This window comes from Coturnix japonica, chromosome Z, assembly GCF_001577835.2.
Source record: "Coturnix japonica isolate 7356 chromosome Z, Coturnix japonica 2.1, whole genome shotgun sequence".
Lineage (NCBI taxonomy): Eukaryota > Metazoa > Chordata > Aves > Galliformes > Phasianidae > Coturnix > Coturnix japonica.
In genome coordinates this window covers 65832446-65854598 of record NC_029547.1, presented here as the reverse complement: position 1 = coordinate 65854598, position 22153 = coordinate 65832446, and the positions used below count along the sequence as shown (strand labels likewise).

The 22153-nt window shown below is 39.6% G+C and overlaps 1 protein-coding gene across 4 annotated transcripts in view; it reads right to left on the bottom strand.

Moving 5' to 3' along the window:
- ZNF608 (zinc finger protein 608) overlaps positions 1-22153 on the bottom strand; it is an 82407-nt gene that overhangs the window by 2630 nt on the left and 57624 nt on the right. For 3 of the 4 annotated variants that reach the window (XM_015850050.2, XM_032441283.1, XM_032441284.1), the window contains 6 exons: positions 8428-8515; positions 5468-7916; positions 3296-3713; positions 2518-2690; positions 1518-1671; positions 214-273 (listed from right to left, as the gene is read on the bottom strand). In XM_015850050.2, the coding sequence (XP_015705536.1) occupies positions 214-273; positions 1518-1671; positions 2518-2690; positions 3296-3713; positions 5468-7916; positions 8428-8515 (3342 nt within the window). Of the gene's footprint in view, positions 1-191; positions 274-1517; positions 1672-2517; positions 2691-3295; positions 3714-5467; positions 7917-8427; positions 8516-22153 lie in introns of all 4 variants that reach the window. The other variant, XM_015850051.1, reaches the window with a different exon arrangement.

Genomic DNA, 22153 nt, shown 5'->3' with positions numbered 1-22153 from the left:
TACCTTATAAAAACAGGACAAAATGTGACCTTAATGAGAGTAAAACTATGATTGTCCCAGAGTTCCAGTCTTTCTTCCTCCTTAATAACTGTGTCACACAAGGAAGTATAGACCATGAGGTTACAAAACCTATTATTTGCTTTCTCCTCTCTGTGTTAAGATATATAACTTAAGATTTACTGGCTATTTACCTTCTTTGTGCAGGAAACATACCAGATGCAGATGCCTGCGCAGCCACCTGCTGAGTGGCAACAAGGGCAGCAGAGGTCAATCCTGAGGGAAAGAAGAAATGAAGGAATGTTGATGTACTTCTGGTTTTAATGGGTCTTTGTGAGAAAAGGTAGGAAGTATTGCTAAGGCAAACAAACAAAAAAGCACCATTAGGAAATGGTGGGGTGTCAATATTACACAAATAGCAAATGTTTCAGGCAACGGTTATTAAGGAAGCCTGCTCAGTATTACCTATGTGCCTTCTTATAAGTATACTGAATTCTCCTTGACAGATATTTTGCAAGAAAATACAACATTTCTACTGATTGTATTCCTTTTGAACTACTGCACTGCATGCTGCTAAATGGATTGTATGAATTCCTAAACAGGAAGCTCAGTAGAAGTAATAGGTACCAGGAAACAACAAGAACCAAAAGTCACCGTGAATTACAGACACGACATGCCAGCTGCTCAGAATACAATGCCTTCATAATGACTTATCATTTTACAGTTTTCCTACTGAACAAGCATAATGCATCCCACAGGCGTATGGTATCACTGAATCAAACCGAGACATGTCAAGACTTTTACAAAGGAGAAATAGCTGCTGAGGCACCAAATGAACATAATGAATTAATGTCATTTTAGCCAGCAATTGTGATAGCATGTACTTTGCTGCATGGGAGGAAACCTCCTTTTAATTCAGCTAGAATCCAGACTTAGTGAAAAACGGTCAGAGACCGGGATAAAACCTAGGGAGAATGAATCATCTCTCACTGTGCTGCTTTTCCCTGATTGCAACTCTGTGTGCTGCATTTGACAAAACACAAAGAGTTCTCTTTCAGACACTGGAATTATAACAAGCTCAAACCCTTGTGACTACAATCCCTTGTACATAAAATATGCTCATTATAAAAAACTTCTGTCTTTGCTATACTTCTTCCGTTGCTTACACAATCCTAATTATACAAAAAGGAGGTTGTTTGTTTTTCAGTGCCTTTCATCCAGTTAATGTCAGTTTGTAACAGGAATCAAAACATTCACATGAATGACACAGCCTAACTGGTACATCTTTAATGATATTCTAAATAGCAGTTTTGGTAACAAAACCTGACTTATCTCTCGGGTAGGAGTCTATTTATTTATTTTTAGTCCTTGTTGTGAGTTTCTACGCCTTCTTCCTAAACTCATTTCTGATTTAACAAGGGGATCTCTATTCAAAATGCTTCATGTAGGCATGACTTACAATGTCAAAGCTACAACTTTATGAGGCAAGCTAATCCTATCACCCTAAACCTTCTGCTCACCTTGAAATGGGTCATATTGTCCAGGTATAAGTGGGTAACCCATTCCAACGTGTGTGTGGTGGTGTGTGTGGAGATGCCGCTGGCTGAAAGGTGAGTGACGATCTCGTTCCCTTTCTGCTTCCCGTTCACGCTCAGCTGCCGATTTTTCCACGGGCTGGCAATAAAAGGTGGAAGAAAACTGACGTCAGATTAATTTTTTTTTTTTAGAAAGAAGAAAATCTCAACAATAACAACAACAAGAGAATGCTCGCCGATATTAAATGCCAAGGACCTTTTGCATTCAAATGATGAAGCTAATAATCTAATGGATTACTGAACATGATTCTAATATAAAGCCAGTATAACTGCCCAACAGAAGAATTCAACAAGCAGAGATTTTGGCACAATGCACTGCAGCATGAAGCCACTATGCTGACTTCCAGTTTTATGTACCCTTAAGCTTGGCTGACTTGCCAATGCCTCAACTTCTCAGACCTCTTTATACATTCTAGGGATCATACCTGTCTGAATACCTAAAGAGCCCTTTTGAAAATAGAATGAAAGTCAGTGACTAGTTTACAATTAAAACTACCACCAGCTTGTTAAGAGTTTGTGCCAACATCAGAAATCTTCAGAAATGAGGACCAGTCTGGAGGACATGGCTTCATAGTAAATACAAGCAGGGGATATTACCAAATCCCATAGCCCAAATTCCCATTTCATATTCTGTTTCCAAACAGAAGCTTCCTACATAACCATTCACCAGGAGGTATCTCTGAATCTAGTCTCCCTATGAGTCCAGCCATTCAAGAAAGGAAGGCTCTGAACACAAGAACCCTGTTATATGTGTCACTTTTAATTTAAGCCACAGAAACATCATGACTTGAAACTGACTTTAAGCAATACTAAAAAGAAGCATTATGTATTCAGTGCCTGGTGCTAGGTCATATGCTTCCTGAAATGATGCTCTTTACACATCCTCAAATGTACTACTCTGAAGTAACAACAGATGAAGCCTTACAACAGGGGACTTGCTGCGATACTGGCTGGCATGCTGCTGGAGCAAATCCAGTGCTTTGGACTCAGTGGTTGATTTCGCATTGATGCTTGGGCTGGTATTGACTTTCTCCGCCTCTTCTCTCCCTGACATCTTCCCATAAACTGGGTAATGAAATCCTGGAGAGAGATATGCCCCTGCAGGTAAACAAGGAATACAACATCAGGTTACCGTTTTCACATTTTGGTTGCCCTGATGTAGCAGAAGGGGGATGCCAGGACAACGGGTAACATCAAGATCAGATCATGTGGCTACTAGACAGCAGCTCTGCTCCTTTTTTTTTTTTTTTTTTTTTTTTTTGTTTTATTTTTAAATATCTACTTTATCCCAATGGCTAATTATGGAATGGAGATTATAAAAAGGGTTGAGCAGATAGCCATTTCATACATTTCTGGGTCCTCTTTAAAGAAAGTAGGAGCTATAATGGTTTTGACAGTAAGTGCTTAGAATATTTTTATAGGCAATAAGGCTATATATCCATCAGTCTAACAGCAAAAGCAGACAGCCAAGGGTTGAGGAAACTCTGGCTGGAAACTGTGACAGTTCAAAAAAGGAACATTTGCTGTTAGATCAGTGTAAATCTACTGAACTATTCACAAGTGGAAACGCTAACAATACAAATGTCACCCACAAAGCTCCTAATTTACTCTACCTACTACCAGAAATATTAAAATTCAAGCTTTACTACACTTCAAATGTGCAAATCTTAACTAGTGCACAAGGCAAATTTCAGAATACATACCAGGATAGCTGTGCATTAGGACAGGAGAGACTGCTCGATAGGCTGGATGGTTGGGATCATACATCTGTGGATAAGGATAAGCATGCAAGTACTGGATATATGACTGATGCTGACTCATTGGTGAGGAAACTGCTACTCTAGCACCCCGAGAGTCCTTCCAATTTACAGGAGTCTTTCGATCATCGTTTTTTATCTTGCTCTCATCCACTGATTGAGAATCAGAACGCTTGACCTCTTTAGGCTCCTCTTTAATGCTTGCTAATGAGACAGGAAGGTTAGGCAGGGAACTTTCCTTGTTAGGTGTTTTTCTAGGGCTGTCTTCTTTTAACTTTTTATCCCGATCAAGTTCTTCTGATTTTTGCTGATCAAGGTATTTAGGCTGATAGACATAATGATGCCATGTTCGTGTATCTGGATCCTAATATGGAGGAGAAGAAAATTTTTGTTCTGAACTTGTAGGTTGAAATAAAATCATTATTGATATTCCTCACATTTCACTTAATGCACTTTTAACAGCTAGTTTAATAACATATCCATATTACACAGAGATTTGCTTGCTACAGAATGCCTTGCGCTCAGAGTCAAACCAATATTCCCATGAAAGACTAAAAGGCTATTATCAAAATTTAATTCAATTGCTTCATCTCATATCCTTCTTCATGCCTTTAACTAGTTTAATCATGAAATACATCCACATTGTATCAAAGTTCTGAGACCACACTATTCATAAAACACTTTAATTAAAGCCCACAGAGATATTTTCCCAGTAGAGAGCAAAGAATATCTGTGAACCACAAAATTAAAGCTGTCTAACGATATGTCAGAGCATTTAGACTATAAAACAATGAATGCGAAAAACAGACCTAGCTGAAAAGATGCTTATGCTGTCTGATATTACAAACATTCATAAATCAGTGGAGGTCGGACATTTCAGCAGGCTTCTCCAGGTTGGCAGTCTTTTTTCAGATTTGTAAAATTACACATGGATAAACATTCACAGTGTCAACACCACAAGGTTTAGGGTACATGTACAGGGCATCACAAATGCATCTTTTGCTTAATATATTACATAAAACAGTTTATAAACACTTTATAGAATTTAAAAGGTGACTTATTACCAGACTACATTAAATCAGTACTGAACAATAATAGCAAGACTGTTTGCTAAGTGCAAACACTGCTCTAGCAGATACATACTTGTGGCACATGCAATGGAAATATAAGCACAGAATTAAACACTCAGACTGTCTGGTTCAAAAACTCATTTGAATCAGCAGAAATCTTCTTCTCAGGCCTGTGCAATCCCACTTCCTTTAGAGCTCTCCAACTCCCATTCACCTGACCCCACAGTATCTTGAAAGACAGACTGCCAGGGTGAAGTTTGGGATGTATCGTACTCCAAAACATGAAAGTGTTAAGCACTGAGGTTCCAGTTCAGAGCACACAGACAGTAACATTGCCTGGAATGAAGGAAATTTGACATCTAGGAAGGTCAGCGTGAGCCACTGGATGAAATTCTGGTTCCACTGAAGTCAACAGCAAAACTATCACTGACTTCAATGGAGAAAGGATTTCATCCATTGTGTGGGTCCGTAGGGGTTTGAGGTTGGTTGAGGAGAGAAGGGGAACTAAACTGTTTCAAAAAGGTCACCTTGGGTTAAGATAACTAGCTGAGCTTCAAGCCAACTCTTCAAAGAACCAGCTCACCCATCTTTTGTAAATGCCAACTGATATTTAACAAAAAAAAAAAAAAAAAAGAAAAAAAAAGGAAACACTTCAAACCATGTTTCAAATCTACTTCAAGTCCTCTCACAATGGAAGCTGCTTACGTTGCTTCAAATGTCTCATTCCTGAACTAAGCAAACTGCTTGGCTTTTACATCTAAAAGAGTAACCTAATCGTTTGCATTCGTGCATGTAATTTAAAGTAGTCTGTTCAAGTCTTAAGTCTGCATCCTGTCATCACCTTGCTAGATCTTTCTTTCTCTTTTCAAGCAGCTCAACTGAAAGGTCTATTGGTCTATTCACAGACCACAGTACTATCCAGCATGAAAAAAGGATGGCGGAGCTTGCTTGACTGCAAAGGCAGAAGAACATAGCAAAATCAGGGATAAAATCTCACACATTTTAAGGACAAACCAAGACATTCTTGTTCCATTTCCTGTGATCTCACCTGTTTAAATCTTGTAGTTGGATCTACCCCTGTTTGCTTCATGGAGTCCATGACAGATTTCATCTCCACAGCCTCCTTTATGAGCTGATGGTTTTCCATCTGTTTGGCTTTGAAACTGTCAGACTGAAGCTGCTGCTGGTGATTGGAAAGTATCTGTGATTTGCTCGTCTCCTCACCTTTGCTGGGGACCAAAGACCCTATTTTAGTGTTATTTTTGCTCGACTCTGGTGTTGAAGGAGCCTTTGAAATAGTTGCAGACGGAACGTTTTTCTGCTTGTCATCCTTTCCAATCTCCTTCAAGGGAGGTTCATTCTTCCTTTCACAGTCTCTCCCAGTCTGTACCAATTTCTGTTCTGCTAGCCGCTGGTCCTCGTAATATTTTTCGTACTGCTGTCTGTAAGCAGGGTTAGAGGCCATTAAGGACTTCTGGTCCATATAGAGCCCATAGGCATACTGTCCATAATAAAGTGACTGAGCAAGTGCAGGGTGTCTTTGCGTTATTACTGACTGATGTTGCGGCTGCAAATTAGAGGAACCGCTTTCATTTTTCTTGGCATCTGATGGTTCTGCCTTCTCTTTCTTTTCAGCCTCTTCATCTGCCTCTTTTTTGATCTTCATTCCCTGTGGGGTACTGCAGCTTCCAGCTGCCGGGGCACTGACCTGTCCAGACTGCATGTAACTTGGAGAATAATAAGGATCGTAGCCATGGTAATAGGGAGAATGGGACTCTTTCGCTTGTGCTGACTGTGACGTGGTTGAAGAATGTACTTTCACAACACTGTCCTTATTAGAAATAATATCCGAAGGAGAGCTGGCCTTTGACCTCATGCCCTCTGACCGGCTGTCAGAGCCACCATCATCAGCTGCATCGGAAATATCAGAGTAAGCAGGGCTGTTGGTTTTGGCAGCAGCGCTATCCGCACCATTTTGTGTCAACACATGCAGTGGTGCCATTGAAGATTGTCCATTCACCAAAGTGCTGCATTCCATCCTGGAGGCACTCCCTATAGAAGGGCTGGGCGCATTGTCTGTGAATGTGTAAACCTTATCAGCTTCAGCCTTAATACTTGCCATCCTGCTCTCTTGAGACTCAGAAAGTCCATTAGCTAGCACTTCATTCTTGTTGAGATGGTCCTTTAAAAAATGTCCAGATAAATCTTTCCCAGACCCTTTTGAATCCTCTAGCTTTCCCAGCTTGGAATCCATCTTAGGGCTTCCACTCTCTTTGCTTTCTTTGTCCTTTAGCTTTCGCTTCTCCCTTTTCTTTTTGTCTTTGAGTGATGTGAGAGCTGGGTTTACAGTGCTTGGCTCTCCCATAATTGTGGGCTTTGGTTGAATAGGTTTTAACGGAGGGCTCTTTGGTGTCGCCTGAACAACAGTAGTTGTAAGAGAGGGCAGTCCTGGTATTGTCCCTGTAGTGCTGGTTGTAAAGGCTGTAGAAGGTATAGCTATTAACTGGGGAGGAGCCGGTGCTGGCGTTGGGGCAATGGGCCGGGCTGTTTTCAGTTTGGAAATGTTTTTATCCACCTTGCAATTATTAGCTTTCTTGCCTTTATCAGTCACGCTCTTCTTGTCTATTAACCCTTCAGCTTCCAGTTTTGGCATTTCAGTTTGCAAATTACCATCTGTTATAGAGCAATTATCCAGTGTGGCCGACATGTTAGAAATTACAGGAAGGCTGTTCAGTTCACTGTTCAGACCCTTCTTTTTGCCTGAATTCTTGCCAGTTTTGGAACTAATAACTGAACTGGTGCCATTGCTGGTTGGTTCCCTTTTTCCCTTGGGGGTCCCTGGGGTAGTAACAGAGGAAGGAGATGTGGGTGCTTTTAGTGGATCAAAGCCTGGCAAATTTGTGCTTGGTTCACTGCATTCAAGTGCCGCATTACTCAATGGTTCCTCACAGTCTGAAATTTTGTCTTCACTGTCAGGCTCAAACTCCAGTTTGTTTTCTGGGTCTAAATGTGCATGAGCCTGATGGTATCGTAGTCCATTAATGTGCTTGTACTTTTTGTTGCAGTTGGGGTGAGGACAGTCAATCAGCACCGGAGAAGAGCAGCCTTGATCCAAAAAAGTAGTCTCTGGCTTCCCCTGTGGGGTGGTTGGAGTGCTTCTGGAGTTCGTACGAACACGTTTGCCACACTTACTGTCCTCTGAACTGGAGTTCAAGTCTAGCTCCATAGGAGGCTTAGTTTTTCTCTTGTTTGTAGATGAGGGGCTGGCTTTGACTTCATCCATGGAGCAATTTGGAGGTGTCCTGCGCCCACTTGAGTTAAGGCTGCCCCTCCTTCCCTTTCCATTAGCACCACCTCGATTCTTAGTCTGAAGTCCTCTAGACTCAGTGTAACTTGTATCATTTCCAGGTATAGCCACAGCTGCAGCGGACCTTGCCCGCTTCCCCCTGCCCCTTCCTCCTCGCATTTCCAGGTCACTCGTTGGAGATTCACAAAACCTAAACACAAACAAAAGCAGATGTCATCACAAGGAGCTGTGAACTGAAGAGATCTGCCAAAATAACACTGCTTCCCATAGCAGAACCTTCATGTGTACTAAAGGACAGAGGTCCTTCCAAATACAGAGTGTTAACATTCTCAAAAGGCACAAGCTTTTTATTTTTTGTTTGTTTTAAAAAAAAAGACAATAATGGTAAAAAATGTGACTTCCTGAGAATGGAGAGAAAATTCTTCCAAACATACGGAAATAAATGTATTTTAATTAGTCTCCCTTTGTTTGAATCCCATGCATCTCCCACTGCCTCTCAAAAACACAAAACAGAAGGAAATAAAACCTCCCACCTGCAGGCCCCCAGTTTTCAGTGTAGAAGAGAAAATCACTCATCTCATGGCTGCATGTTTTCAATTATAACCATTTGCTTTTTATCATCTCTATGCAGTCTCACAACAGAGACTGGGAGTGCAAATGCACTCGGCAGGGAAAAAAACATGCTCAGAACAATTGCCTACCTGGGAGGGGCCCAGTCATGCTTTGTGCAGTCCAGCAGCGTTCCCACATAAGTCTTATTCCTCCACGTAACGTTCACCACCAACACACCTGCCAGTGGGAGAAAAGCAAAGTATTATCACAGCCAACATCACAAGAAATGGGGTAGGGCTTTTTTTTTTGTTTGTTTCGTTTTGTTTTTCTTCTGATGTTTTTCCTTCTCCACAAAGTCAGAGCTTTTTTTCTTGTTTGTTTTCAAAGACTATGGTCTATACGCTTCCTCTTTCCTGGTTTCAGTGACCTCAGGGTGAAACCCACAGGAAAGAGAGCAAACAAAAAAAGAACAAGAGCGTGCGTGCATATGTGTGTGTGTACGTGTATGAGAGTGTGCATGCCTGACTTTGTGCGTAATCAAGACGGAGCTGACAGAAGGAAATGGTTTTTGCCATGTCCTGCTGCAAAATGGCAACACTCGCCTCTTAATTTAGCTATTATTGCACATAATTGCTTTTGCTTGGCAGCCAGCCAGCATAAACTGAGCACCAGTCACAGTGTTTAAATCAGTAGGTGACCAAGAAGAATCTGCTTTGCTTTGAACAATCAGATAATGATGCTTCTATTTATTTGAAATTCCATACAAGCAAACACACACACACACACACACACATCTGAGTTCTCTTTAGCAGACAGAAGCATCTATTGCCCTGCGTTTTCATCTGTGAAAAGCAAGGGACTATACATCTTATCACAAACATTTACTTAGACTGAGATAAATAGCAATGAAGATATGTAGAGAGAGGGCTCTTTTGAAAAATTTATACTGTAATTTAATTGCTTCTCCATTTAAAATTGCTTTTAAATGCAAATACATCTGCCTACCTAAAGGTAATTGAATCTCAGACAATTTTCAAATTATCCCTTTAAAATGCCTGTGCAGTAAGGCTATCTTAAATGACCAAAAGATAAACGGGGGCGATGGGAAAGTCATTTAAATGTTTTCAGCCTCCCCTTCAACAGATAATGCAGATAACTTATCTTGTTTATGGACTAGCCAACAAAATGACCCCTTTAATTCACAACCACAAGTAAGCATGAGTCACCTCTTCTCATTAGAGCATACAGTGAAAGCACGTGTATTTTACTTAGCAAAGAAAGGCATGGTGAAAAATGCTTCTGACCTGTAAGAGGCATTAAGGCACTAATTTGCAGCTGCCAGCCTTGCAACTTGTTTTCCCTTTACGCTTCCCTTTTTCTAACTCTAGCTTTTACATAACGGATATAATAATGGCATTGTGCCAAACGTTTCTGCTTGCTTTGTCTTAGCAGTGTGATTTCTAATTCTGCACACAAACTATCCCTCTGTGCTGAGCCAAGGTAAAGTAAACATGCAGCTAGCAGCTTATTTCCTCGGGGGCCTTTTAACATCAAGGAAGCGTTTGAAGTGTTGTTAGCTGAGATACAAAGGAAGAAGGGATTTCCTTCAAAAAATCTCTGCAGCAGATTTGGAAATCAATCCTCATGTGGTTTTCAGCCACCCCTACAACAGGATAGCTGTAAGATTTTGCATGCAAGGGCTCCTCAGGCCTGGATCACTACCCAGGCACCTGGAAGGACTGGAAAGAAAAGCAGCCCTACTGCTCCCTCTGCCCATGGCTCCCACGGCTTTGGCCAGGGCTGCAGGGGGAAGCAGCCCTTGGCCTGTGCTACTGCCAGCTGTGGCATCCTGGGGGTCTCTCTGGTGTGCTGGAGACCCAGTCATTGAGACAGATGCCTGCAGCCACTTGGCTATGGCACAGCCATCTACACCATTCTGTCCCCTTCCTGTGGCTTCCAGGAGTCAGTGCTGCCTGACTGCCGAGCTGGATCACTTGGGTCCATCATCATTCTGTAGAGCTGGCACCACTCCGTGCCTTGAAACCTGTGTGCATCTCGACACACCTCAGAGCCTCACAGTGGAAATCAGGCTTTGCTATTGAAGCAGTGCAATGTTCAGCCCCCATCAGCCATCCACATACCTGGAAAGGCTGCTCCACTGGCAGTTCCAGTGCTTTCCTTCCAAACTAAGTAAATCTCCACCTCCCTCAATATTTGTGTTCTTGTCTCTCTCTTACTGTGTGCTATATTTAAAAATTAATTTAATAACAGAGTTGAGTTGACTTTTAGTAGAAAGTCTGTTATCTGTTATTAGAAAAGAGACCGAAGGAGAAGATATGGAGTAGGCATAATAATAAAACCCTGAAATCAATAAACATTTCAGCAATCTTTAAAAGACATTCAAATGACCTCCAAGTGTAAGAAAGTCAATACCTCACAAGCAAACATAAGTAAGTTCCTCTTTATCCGTCAGTTACACTTACCATCTCGTTAAGTTTGCTAGTCTTAGTGAATGTCCCAGTGCATAAGTAGGAGGGAAGATTAATCCCCACGCTGTGTTGGAGTAACTGTGTTAGGGATTCAATTTCCTTTGCCTAATGAACAGCACATTACTCAACCATAAGTAAGACTCTGTGGAACAGGCAGTGAAAGTAGCTCATTTAACCTTCTAAAGTTATCAAAGAAATGGGTAGAAAGAATAGATGTAACATGAGAGGTAGGACTGACCCTGAAAGCAACATGCAACTGGCTGGTCTGTTAGACCAAAGTACTTGGAAATGAATAAGGATATGAGACAGGTAAATAGCCTACCCTAGATGTTAGAGGCATTGCTGATGATAAAGGATTATTATTGCTGAATCCAGTCAGCGTGTACTATTACAAGCTTCTCTGATCCACAGACCTTGTCCTCAAGCACAGAGCTCAAGCACAATAGAAAAAGAACCTCAACCAGAACTTCCTTGCAGGTCCCAGGGTCAGTACACAAATTGTACTACAGTCAGCTTCAGTTTAACGTCAAGACATGCATTTCATAGAATCATCAAGGTTGGAAAAGACTTCCAAGATCACCTAATCCAACGATCCACCTACCACCAAGGTTTCTCCTCTGTGCCTTAGTACAACATCTAAGCACTTCTTGAACACCTCCAAGACTACCTTCCTGGTCTGCCTGTATCCTCTCTCTGCATCACCTGGGGCTTCAATCGGGCTGCATCAAGTCTTAATAAGTCTCTGTGGTGTGAGACTTCTCTGTACATCAGACTACACACTGGCCTGCAACAATCTTTTAACAATCATTTTCTTAGCATTGTCTGAACAAGAGTGAAAATGTGAGGGCAGTCTGAAAATCCCAAGAGTTTCATACTATCTGAACGCAGAAATGTATTTTCACTTTTAAAACAATGCCCAAGAGGCCACAAACAACCTAAAATAACCACTACTGTATAATGGAAGAAATTGGATGTTTGTAATGCAGTGTATCTACGGGTATCTGGACTCAGAAATTCCAATTCAGGAAGCCTGGCCAAAACATCTCATCTAGTTTTTGTGAAGCAGAGTCCCACAGCAGTGACATATATATAGGTAACATACAAATGCTTTTTGTTTTTTTTCTACCAAGTTAAGGTTGTCAGGTCAGTTTTAACAATTATCAGAGCACAATTCACATGATTTAGATTTAATAAAGAAAAACCTATCCTGAAAGAAGAGCACAAATTTCATGATATTTAATTAATTCATTATTGATATTCCACATGAAAATTACACAACCACTCACACTATTTCTGAAATACAGTACAATGCAATATACTTTGCAGTTCTCACTGTCAAGCATGCCAAAATAAAGCTACAAACAAGAAAAAATATTTTAGCCGATGCTCCCCTATTATTATTAAGGCACTGGCACAATCATTGGTCAACAATTAATGCTCAGGGTCTGCCAAAAGCAATCTCACAGAGGAAAACAGGGTCACATTGCTTAGAAGCCTTACAGTTCAATTCCCTTAAGCTTTTCCATATCTTTCCTGCCAAAATCCTTTGTTAGCCAAGAGAGGACCACATACAAAACTCTTAACATTAGGTGAAAGTACACACAGAATGTCACCTCATGTCCACTGCTGCTAGTGGATGTCCCCCCTCCACATCAGGGGGAATTTCAGAGGCCTGTTAGGAGCAAAAAGAGATCAGGTACATTGATATTTTTATTCATGTTGGATGTACTGAGGTTTTTTTTTTCAGTTCACTCATCACCTTAGCAACCAGAACACGGGTAGCTCGACTGGGTGAAAAAACCAACACTACTTAGGAAAAACTAATATATGCCTGGAAAAGCACAAAATCACCTGACACAAGCAGCCCTGATAGATAATAACATAATAATAAAAACTGTATAAAATAATGGTATCAATTTCCACTTAGATTCTATTACGGAACAAAAGGTCAAATATTACTGAAGTGATTTGTGATAAAATCACTTCCAGAAAGGAAACACTTCTTATAAGTTCTGTGGATGGGGTATATCTGCTGCTTCCTTTCCCTACCTTTAAATTCTTTCAGTGATCACACAGCAAAGAATATCACTAAAACGTCACTGGGTATTCATCATTAATTTATGTCATAACAACATGAAAACAAATGTATCTACATTACTTCCTCTCTATTTGTAAACAACCAAGAAAATGCAGATGTGCTATTTTGAAGTCGCCGTTATCATGAGGCATATTTAGCACTAAGAAAGGACAGTCAGCATGTTAACTGCCTTCATATGGCACTTTTATCAGCCATGTCAAGATGGTAAGGATATTCTTGTCTCACAAGCATACACTCTTCTAGATATCCTTTCATCTAAACAAAAAGAAGGCTTAAGAACCTAGTATAAGGTAAGTATTTATTTACTTAGTTGTTGCTTTCATGGCAATAAACATCAGCTAAGGATTTTTAAGCTCTATGTTCAAAACTTTCAAAATGAGATCATGCTGTAAGGAATCAAATTCTCATGTTAGTATCCTGAATGTAGATCACAACTGTTTTAAACGCAGGATTTAGAAAACAAACACATTCAAAGACCAATTGAAGTAGATATTTCTCAGTTAAGCAGACAGGAAAGCCTGGCTTAATATTTTACAGCATAGGCTGCTTTTCTTTTTTCTGTTCAGAACACAGCAATTGCTACTAAATTCTATTTTAGTTCACTCTGACCGTATTGCCAGACAACTCAAAAGTCTAATCATCTGAAAGAGACAGTGCATGTTATCCTTTTTTAACAAGGATCTGTTCCCTCAATTCTTTGCAGAGAATCTGGCCAAAAATATCTTTCTAGTCAAAGCTCATCTGCACAAATACTTTCCAAATACTTCTGCAAGTGATTTGATGAAGATTATCTACACCATCCTCCAAATCTGGGAATCACTTCCTTTCAGTTACTGACAGCTCCTGTTGTCTGTAAGTGAAGATTAGGTCAAAATTCCCACTTGGCTAACAGTTCCCCTTTCAATACTATGCTATTATTTTAGACCATTTTTGCTGATGTCAAGGGAAGATCTGCCAAAGTACACTGTCTTTTGTAATTATTTTTGTAATATTACTTTTCTTAAAGTTCACTACGACACTCTTGCAGCAGTAGTCCTGTCATATAGCACATTTCCAATGTTGAAATGCAATTCTTAATACTGAGAAGGCAGTTGATGACCTGACATAACATTATAGCTAAACCAGTTCCTCACATCTTTCTGATCACTGAATCCACAGATCTCATGGCAAACCATATTCCATTTGCCTCTTGTTCCAGCTTTCTTAAGTATGAATAATACAGACATGCTGGGGATAGCCAAACCAGAGCAAGTATACCTCTAATGATTAAACACATTATATTCTGTAACTGACACAACACATTTTTTAATACATGACATTACTGCTCAGACAGTAACTGAATTATTTCAAGTGAAAAAAAAAAAAAAAAAGCGGAAGGCTGAAAATCTATAACCTTAGGATTATGTCAAGCTTTTTTTTTCTCTTTTTTTAAATTTTTTTAAATTTTATTTTATTGCTATTTGTTTAGCAAGAGCAGCCTTACTCGTTTGCTTCTAAGTATTAACCATCATAAATTCCATATCTACATATACACCTGCAATTGATTCAGGCATGAAAAACAGAGAACAATGTTTACATTAGGCTTCCAATGCAAATGGCTTATTTTTTCCTGATTGCTTCTATCAAGAAAGTAACCTAAAATTAACAGTAAACATTCTGTGTATAAAATCAAGTCTCCTATATTGAGTACTGATCTTGTAGACATATAATTTATTTACTACTTTAATCACACACTATCTGGCATGGAAGAAGAACTTAACTGCATCTACAGCAGGTGCACATGTAACAGACATCAACATCAGCAAGTCTAAGAATGTAATGACTGTCAGGTGGCCTGGAAATGCAAGACTTTGCATTTGCTGTATTGCTGGGCTGGATGTTTGAAAAGTCACTTTAACCACATCCTGTAATTAAACCATCTGGAGTGCAGATCTGCAATTAGTCATCCTGGACATTGTACTTTATCTGAACAAATACTGTATAGCAATAAAGCTGAAAGGTAGGACAGCATTAAGGAAAAGATGCATAATGAATTACCATTGGCAGTCATAAACCTTTGAGACACTTAAACATGGTGTTAATTTAGTACTTTATGAAAGCATAGTAAGCTTAAAGGTTAAAAGGTCTGGAAGGCTAAAACCTGCTCTTTTGGATCAATGTGCCCTGCTGGAGGCTAAAGCAAGTTGGTGCTGCTCCAGACACATAAATTACAGCAGCCTCTTCAGCAGCATAACAAACTCCGTTCACATCCATTAGACTTCCAGTAAGGTCTGAGTAATGTCAACCAAAGCTGGACACATACCTTATTCAGTGGCATGCCCTTTCCTTCCCTTTTCATCATGAAGTCATCAGTACAATTTATTTAAAGCTGCAATCACCACCTTAGCTCAAAAAAGCCATGTTATGTCTTTAACGAGATACAAGCAAAACACCTTCCCTGGACTCACATGACATACTGTCAATTGCATTCAGAAACAAGCAGCAATTACAGAGCAACGAATATCTCTTAAAACCATGGAGCTGGAGCAGTGAGACAAGTACCTCTGCATGCCATCTAATAACATTTCATTAATGTAAAGATTTATGCCAGAGCACGTAGAAGAATAAGCACTGAAATAAATGAAGAAAGCCTCTTCCCCCACGAGCCCATGTGCTCAAACACAAAAGAACATACAGCCACTTCCATCACTGTCACGTCTTCTGCAGCCTTTATTCTGAAATCTGATGAGCTGTATTGATTTGGGAAAATCATTTTGCTTCTTGGAAAACTAGACTCCAGCTTATTCACTGTCATCTATTTCTTTCTCATGAAGACAGCTGGTCAATATTTAGTTGACTGGTCAGCTAAAAGAAGCTCTGGCTTCTTTTGTTTTTAGTGCCTCACTGGCAGCATTATTTTCTTCAAGCTTTAGTATGAAATAAAACAGCACATTAGAATTCTTGCTGAAGGTGATCTGAAATGGTTTTGCCTCTGGACATAAAGATGACCAAAATGATCTGGCAGGGAGACTCTGGAAGACTAGCAGCTTCAATCAGTAAAATCCCTTATCAGTTATAAATGGTAACTATGGCATTACATTATTTTCAGTTTATATTTCTTCCAAAGGTAGTCTGCCTAACAGGTAGATGACAAACACAACCTAAACGCAAGAGGACAGCTAAAAGGAAAACAAATGTTCCCAATCAAATACAAAATTAAATTTTACACTTACTAAAAGAACAATAAGAGACTCAATGAAAAGTGTGTAATATTCCCAGAAACTAGGTCAGATTGGGTCCTAGGTAGCTTGCAGGTTTATCGAAAAGTTCTGCTAAGATACAAGCTACTTCAAGTGATGACTTTGAAAACTATAAAGCCATGGCAATTAGCATGATTTTGTCCTGCAAGATTTATAGCAAAGTGATTAGATTTTGGCAGGATTAGGAAAAAACTTGTGGATAAGTTGCTGTCACACCGCTTCAATGTCAGACTACATATGTATAGTGTTTACAGGAAAAAGCACAAGTAATGTTATTATAAACTAACCAGAGGTTTCTGATCTCCAGATGACAACTAAGGATTTGTTTTCATACCTCTTCTTTGGCTAGTATAATTGAAGCACTTCACTGTTCCAGTAATGCTTCAAAATAAAACTGCACTCTTACTCTTTTTCAGCCGATGATAAAAATCTACATTGAAAATCCTTTGACATCTGTGTGTTCTAAGGAAAACCTTTTTTCTTTTTTTGTCATCTTTTTTTTTCTCTCTCTCTTACTCCCGTAATCATAACTGTGATTCACATACCCTGACTAAAATATGTCACAGTCAAATTTAGAAGTAGGAAATGTTATTCTGTAATCCTCTGAATTTCCCACTCCTTTCTCAAGGAGAGTTATTTCTGCTTCTGTATTGCTGTACTGTAGAACACACAGACAGACTTCTGCCTTCCAGTAAAGTAAAAGAAATAAAAATAAAACACCATGCACAACTCATTGCCCTTGCTTGCATTGCTAGGACTAGATGTCACGTGAGATAAGCAACAGAACATAGGGCTTTTGAACTCATCTGTCACACTCACTTCCTGCAGCTCCTGTTAATTACAGAATCTCTTCATCTAGTTATTTCTCTCCTAAACTCTTTCACACTTAAAAGCAAGTAAATTGCAAAGCGAAACAAGACTGGAGCAGAGGGCAAAACACTGTTGTTTAATAGAAGTAAGACCATAAAGGGAAAACAAAACCATTTCTTCTCACTCTGACAAGCATTCAGAAGTTCCTTTAGCGATTATCTGCCTCCTTCCTATTCTTCATTTCTGACACCAGACCACAGAAATACTGTTTTAATCAGCAGATTGATGAGAAGCAGCTGCAGACGTAAGGAAGCTGGTGTACATTGATGTGTGTGTGCGTGTGTGTGCATCTTTTAAAACTAAACCAAACCAAAACCTAAACATGTTTTTCTTCATGAGCAGAGTACCAAGACATCTCAATCAAGTTTGTGCCCCAGCTCTGAACTCTGCTACTGCAAGAACAATTCACTCAGATAGGAAAAACCAAACAAATCACTGATGACAAAAGGCACCCATAAACCTCCAAGCATCTTGGTGATTAGTCCCCCAGTGCTGTGCATCATGATAAAGACCTGCCAGGTGCAAACAGTGGTACAATTATTTATCAAACAGTAGAGCAGCTAATAAATCGTTAAGATGTGGGAAAGGAAAGAGAGAAAATTTGTGGGAAAGAAACAGCGTGGATAAAGAAACAATTCCAATTCCAAACCGTGAAGATGCTTCCAAATCTGTAGGCTGCAGATACCAGAATTGCAGAAGAGCCAGGCAGACAATTCTGCTCAACCTCAAAGAGCTGTGGCTGATCCATATACCTCACTGGGATTGAGAAGCAGAGCCTCTTATAAATTATGATGCTTCATTTAAAGTCAAAGCATTTATTTGCTTTTGTGACAGCTTTGGATCCTTTTCATCTCCAGCTACCAGGCTCTGGAGAGAACACATTCCTGTAGCTCTGCTGGCAGCCAGCTGTGGCCTCAGTAAATTATAAAACCTCCTAACAAGCCATTCTTTACAAAGGCCAACTGCAGTTACTAGACATGATAACTTCTCTATTATTCCACTCGCTGGAATCTAAAATAGCAATTTTAAACTGCTGGCTGAAGATACTGAAATATACTGATCCACACTTTATGTACACGTGTGTCAGTGCATTCTTCTGCCTGTGTTAAGCTTCAGCTACTGCACGAAGACTTTATTGTCCTGCTGTGCCATACATTGGAAGGTAAATATGTGACACAAACACATCCAAGACAAAGGGGAGGAAAGAACATTTACAATTTCCCTCAAGTTCTCCTAACAGCTAACATGGGAAAATTACCTCTTCTTTTGCTCATTTAACAAGGTTTGCAAGAATGCGGTTTATGTTTGTAGAGGCAAACCCTATTAGGACTCTTAACACACCGACACTTCACAGTAAAATACATGCATCTAAAGTTGGTGTATAGACAAGCATACTGCAAATGTAAATGAGACTCCTCTCTCTTTTCTTTTCCCACCCATGTGTCTAAAAGGAATCAATTAACTGAGTTACAGTGGGGCCCACCATTCCACTTTTCTGTCTAGGAAAAGCACACAAAAACCCTTAAAGGTCTGACACTCATCTTTGTATGCAATTCTTACACAAATGCTTTGGTTTACAGCTTGGAGTAACATTATTTTAAGGTCTCTTGTTTGCTATAGTTAGCAGATGAAAAACAAAATGTTGCTTGGAACTCCATCTTCTAGATTTCAAAACCACATTACAAGAATTATACATTGCCAAGCTTGAAAAAGGACCCCTGAAAAATTAAGGTGGCTAACTGCTGCAATTTTTATAGCTCGTATCCCAGACTGTGGGATATTTTTCCTCACAAACAGCAGGCAATGATGCTTTTTCTATTACAAAATTATTTTACAAGGGGAACAGAAGACCAGAATGGTTACAAGTTTTCCAGTAACAGACTTAAGACACCAGTCCTTTTCAGTAAACAAGCCTAATTAACTATGACTAATGGTGTTCTCCTTGAGCAGAAGAAACTTAAAAGGACTTTTGTTAGCATCTACTGAAGCAAGGTAGTCATTTTGCTGGGACAGAACAAAAGTTAGCTACTTATCAACTGATTGGCTTCAATAGGTGTCACAGCCCTGCAGAGCAATTCACTGTGATTTTGTTTTCCCTGCTTCAAATTACCTCCCGAGTGAGTGAACTAGTAAAATGCCTAGTTAACCAGTTAGCCTCTCCTAGCTATTCATCAGTACTGATGCAATGCCAAGAGGAGTTACCAGCTAGCAGATTTTCCATTAGCAATAAGTACACTTTCTGCTAGGCTTCCCTTTTATTGCCAGTCACAGCTTGGATAATTTTCCTTCTGGTGTCCTTCATACAGCTGGTTCCTTTTCCTCCACTCACTAATTAGAGCTAGGTAGATTTTCCCTTGCTTGCTGCAAAGCCTACAGCTTCATTTGACTTCGTCATGCTCTAGAGCTGATCCGCCTTTGACCTTCTCACATTTAGAAACAAAACTATTCAGACACTGAGGACAAAACAACGTTGCATAAAATGTAGGTGAAATTTTCAGAATTCTAGGAATTTTAATATTATCTGTTAAGATCTTTGTGTTACTCTTGGCGATGAAACATCCCTCAAAAGATCATCATAGGCACGCCTTCCTTCATTCAAGTACAACTAACATGATGACAAAAACACATATTTCAATATTATTATAATATTTTCCCATGTCAGTAAAAGAAAGAAAGAGGCTGTAAGGTCAGACATGACTTAATTCCTTCCACGGTCAGACAAATGGTACCAAGACAAAGCTTGCTTTTCTCCAGCATCTACACACAAATTCCTGTATGAATTATGGACAGCACTTTGGCCTCATCTGAAACGTCAGTCCCTTAGGCTGATAAACTGTGACCCCCAGGCAGCACATCCAGCCCCTCAAGAGAGGCAGGGCCATTACTGCTTTGTGCTGAGGACTGCAGCATGAGAGCCAATCCATCAAGCTCTCTGGAGGCTTTTACAGCCTCCTCGCAATGGGCCCAAGTCAAACTCCACAGCTCCTATTGATCACATTATAAGTTTTTGTGTTTTTTGTCCCCTTTCTCTGATGAAGTTAGGGCAAGTCCAAGGCTTCAATAAGGAAGAAAGGCTATTGTGAGCAGCTCATTTTATTGACTTGGAGCTGCACAACAATGGCACAAAAGAAGCCTTTTCCCTCAGAGAAACACATTCCTAATTGCTAATAATCATCAGGAACACAGATCGGCCCTTAGACACAGTCTTGTATGAAAGGAAGGTATAACTAGCATTCATGTGGACAGTCTCATCATCTTTACACACTAAAAATGATCTCCCAAAACAACATTATGCACAGCATTGACTATTGCTTTCTGGATTCATGGAGCTGTCACACCAACATCGGTATGCTCCATAGTGTTACAAGGGTATTAGAAAACCAGTGACTGAAACAGATCTGATTTAAATATCCTCTGTGGTAGCATGATATGTTAACAGTGGACAAACAGGACATATTTTCTTACCCGTTCCATAGAGTTTCAAGATCAGTAACATGCTCAAAATGGAAAAACACTGTCAGAATTTACTCCCTGTCATTATTTCTCCCCAGCATTTTTCCTGAGGTCTAAAGATCATTTAAACTGAACTTCTGCATATCTGTCAGGGAACAATCCTGACTTGCCTTTGAAAACATCCAGCCTTAATTACTGCAATTATATTTAAACAACCGTGTATCACTTCTGTAGCGTGCATAAACCTTACTGCCACCGACACACCATTTATACTGTTATTATGTTCTGTTACCAAATGAGCAGAATCCCCTTCTTTGGGTAAGAACTTCAACACTGCTGGATTTTATAGCTGGCTGACTTCTCTGTCCTTTTAAATATTTATCAAAGTTAAAACTGGAATGATAAAAAGGAAAGGGAGGATAAAAACAATTTTTAAATAATTGTTTTGATAGAAATGATACTGCAGTGACTCCTCAAATCAATTTCCCTGGTCACTGAATAAGTAGAAGGAAGAGAGTGGCTCTTCTTTTAAACTGACCTGTAGCTTTATGTCATTCTGTCACCAAAAATTCAGCCCTTTGGAAAGGCTAATCTCATTTTTAATTACAGAACAGCATTTGACAGTGAATATTTGTTTACTTTTTAAAACCTGATTATCAGTATTAAGATAGTGAGAGGCACTCCAAGTTATACTTTCTTCTACATGTTTTCTCAGGCAATAACTTCACAATTGGATGGGAGCTGGAAAGATATTCAGTGAGCTTTCTGTCAAGGTGCTGGCTGAAAGAACAGCAGCTTCCTTCTGCTAAATCCCCTGATACAGCAGCTTGTTCTTTCAGCTGTCATTCAGTCCAGCATGGCTTTTCATACAAAACCAGAGGAGATCAAGTGCAGACTAAAGGCTTGTTTCAAGTGAAGGATTCCCCCCGCTCCCCGGATTTCAGCTGAAAGCATATATACATCCTGAAGAATGGGAACTGCTAATAATTTGTAGTCTATCAAATAGAGTGTTTTTCTCATGAAGATTAAGTTTCACATTTATTTAGGTGGATACCTGAATACACAGAGTGGTAAGAAAAGCACACTGAAACACTAGCGGTGCTAAAGCACCATAATAAAAAATAAAATACACCCAGCCTTTTGATTTATTTACATAAATACTATAGATTAGTCATAGTATTAGTAAATCAACTTCTTACCGATATGCATATTCTCTTATTTCCTCCCTTATAAATAAGAATGCTTGCAGCATCACATATTGTGTCCTTACAGGGACGTTAAGACGTTGCTGACAAAAACAAGCACAGAAGTGTGAAAAGACAAAGAACTGCATCACCCTGAACTGTACTTGCAGCGTAGGTAAAAAAATAGGAATTCATGCTGACAGTGCTATCATCACTCACAGGCACTGTCTTCAGCTCCCCATTTCTTTTTTAAAAAGGGAAATAGATGTAATGCTATTATTGTCAGCTCACAAAGCTGAGAAGCAATGCTGCTATATTTAACCTAAATTGTTTTTCATGGGTGCTCTGTTGGATGAATGATATCTGATTTAGAAAAATGACAGTGATTTTGTTGAGCTTTCCAAAATCAACACTCATTTTAACCATTTTGGTAGAACAAAACAAGAGGCTGCTGAAGCAGATTTGTCTCTCTGATGATGTATATTCACCAAGAACAGCCTATAAGCCACCTACTCACAGCAGCTTCAGACTGTTAGCCTCAC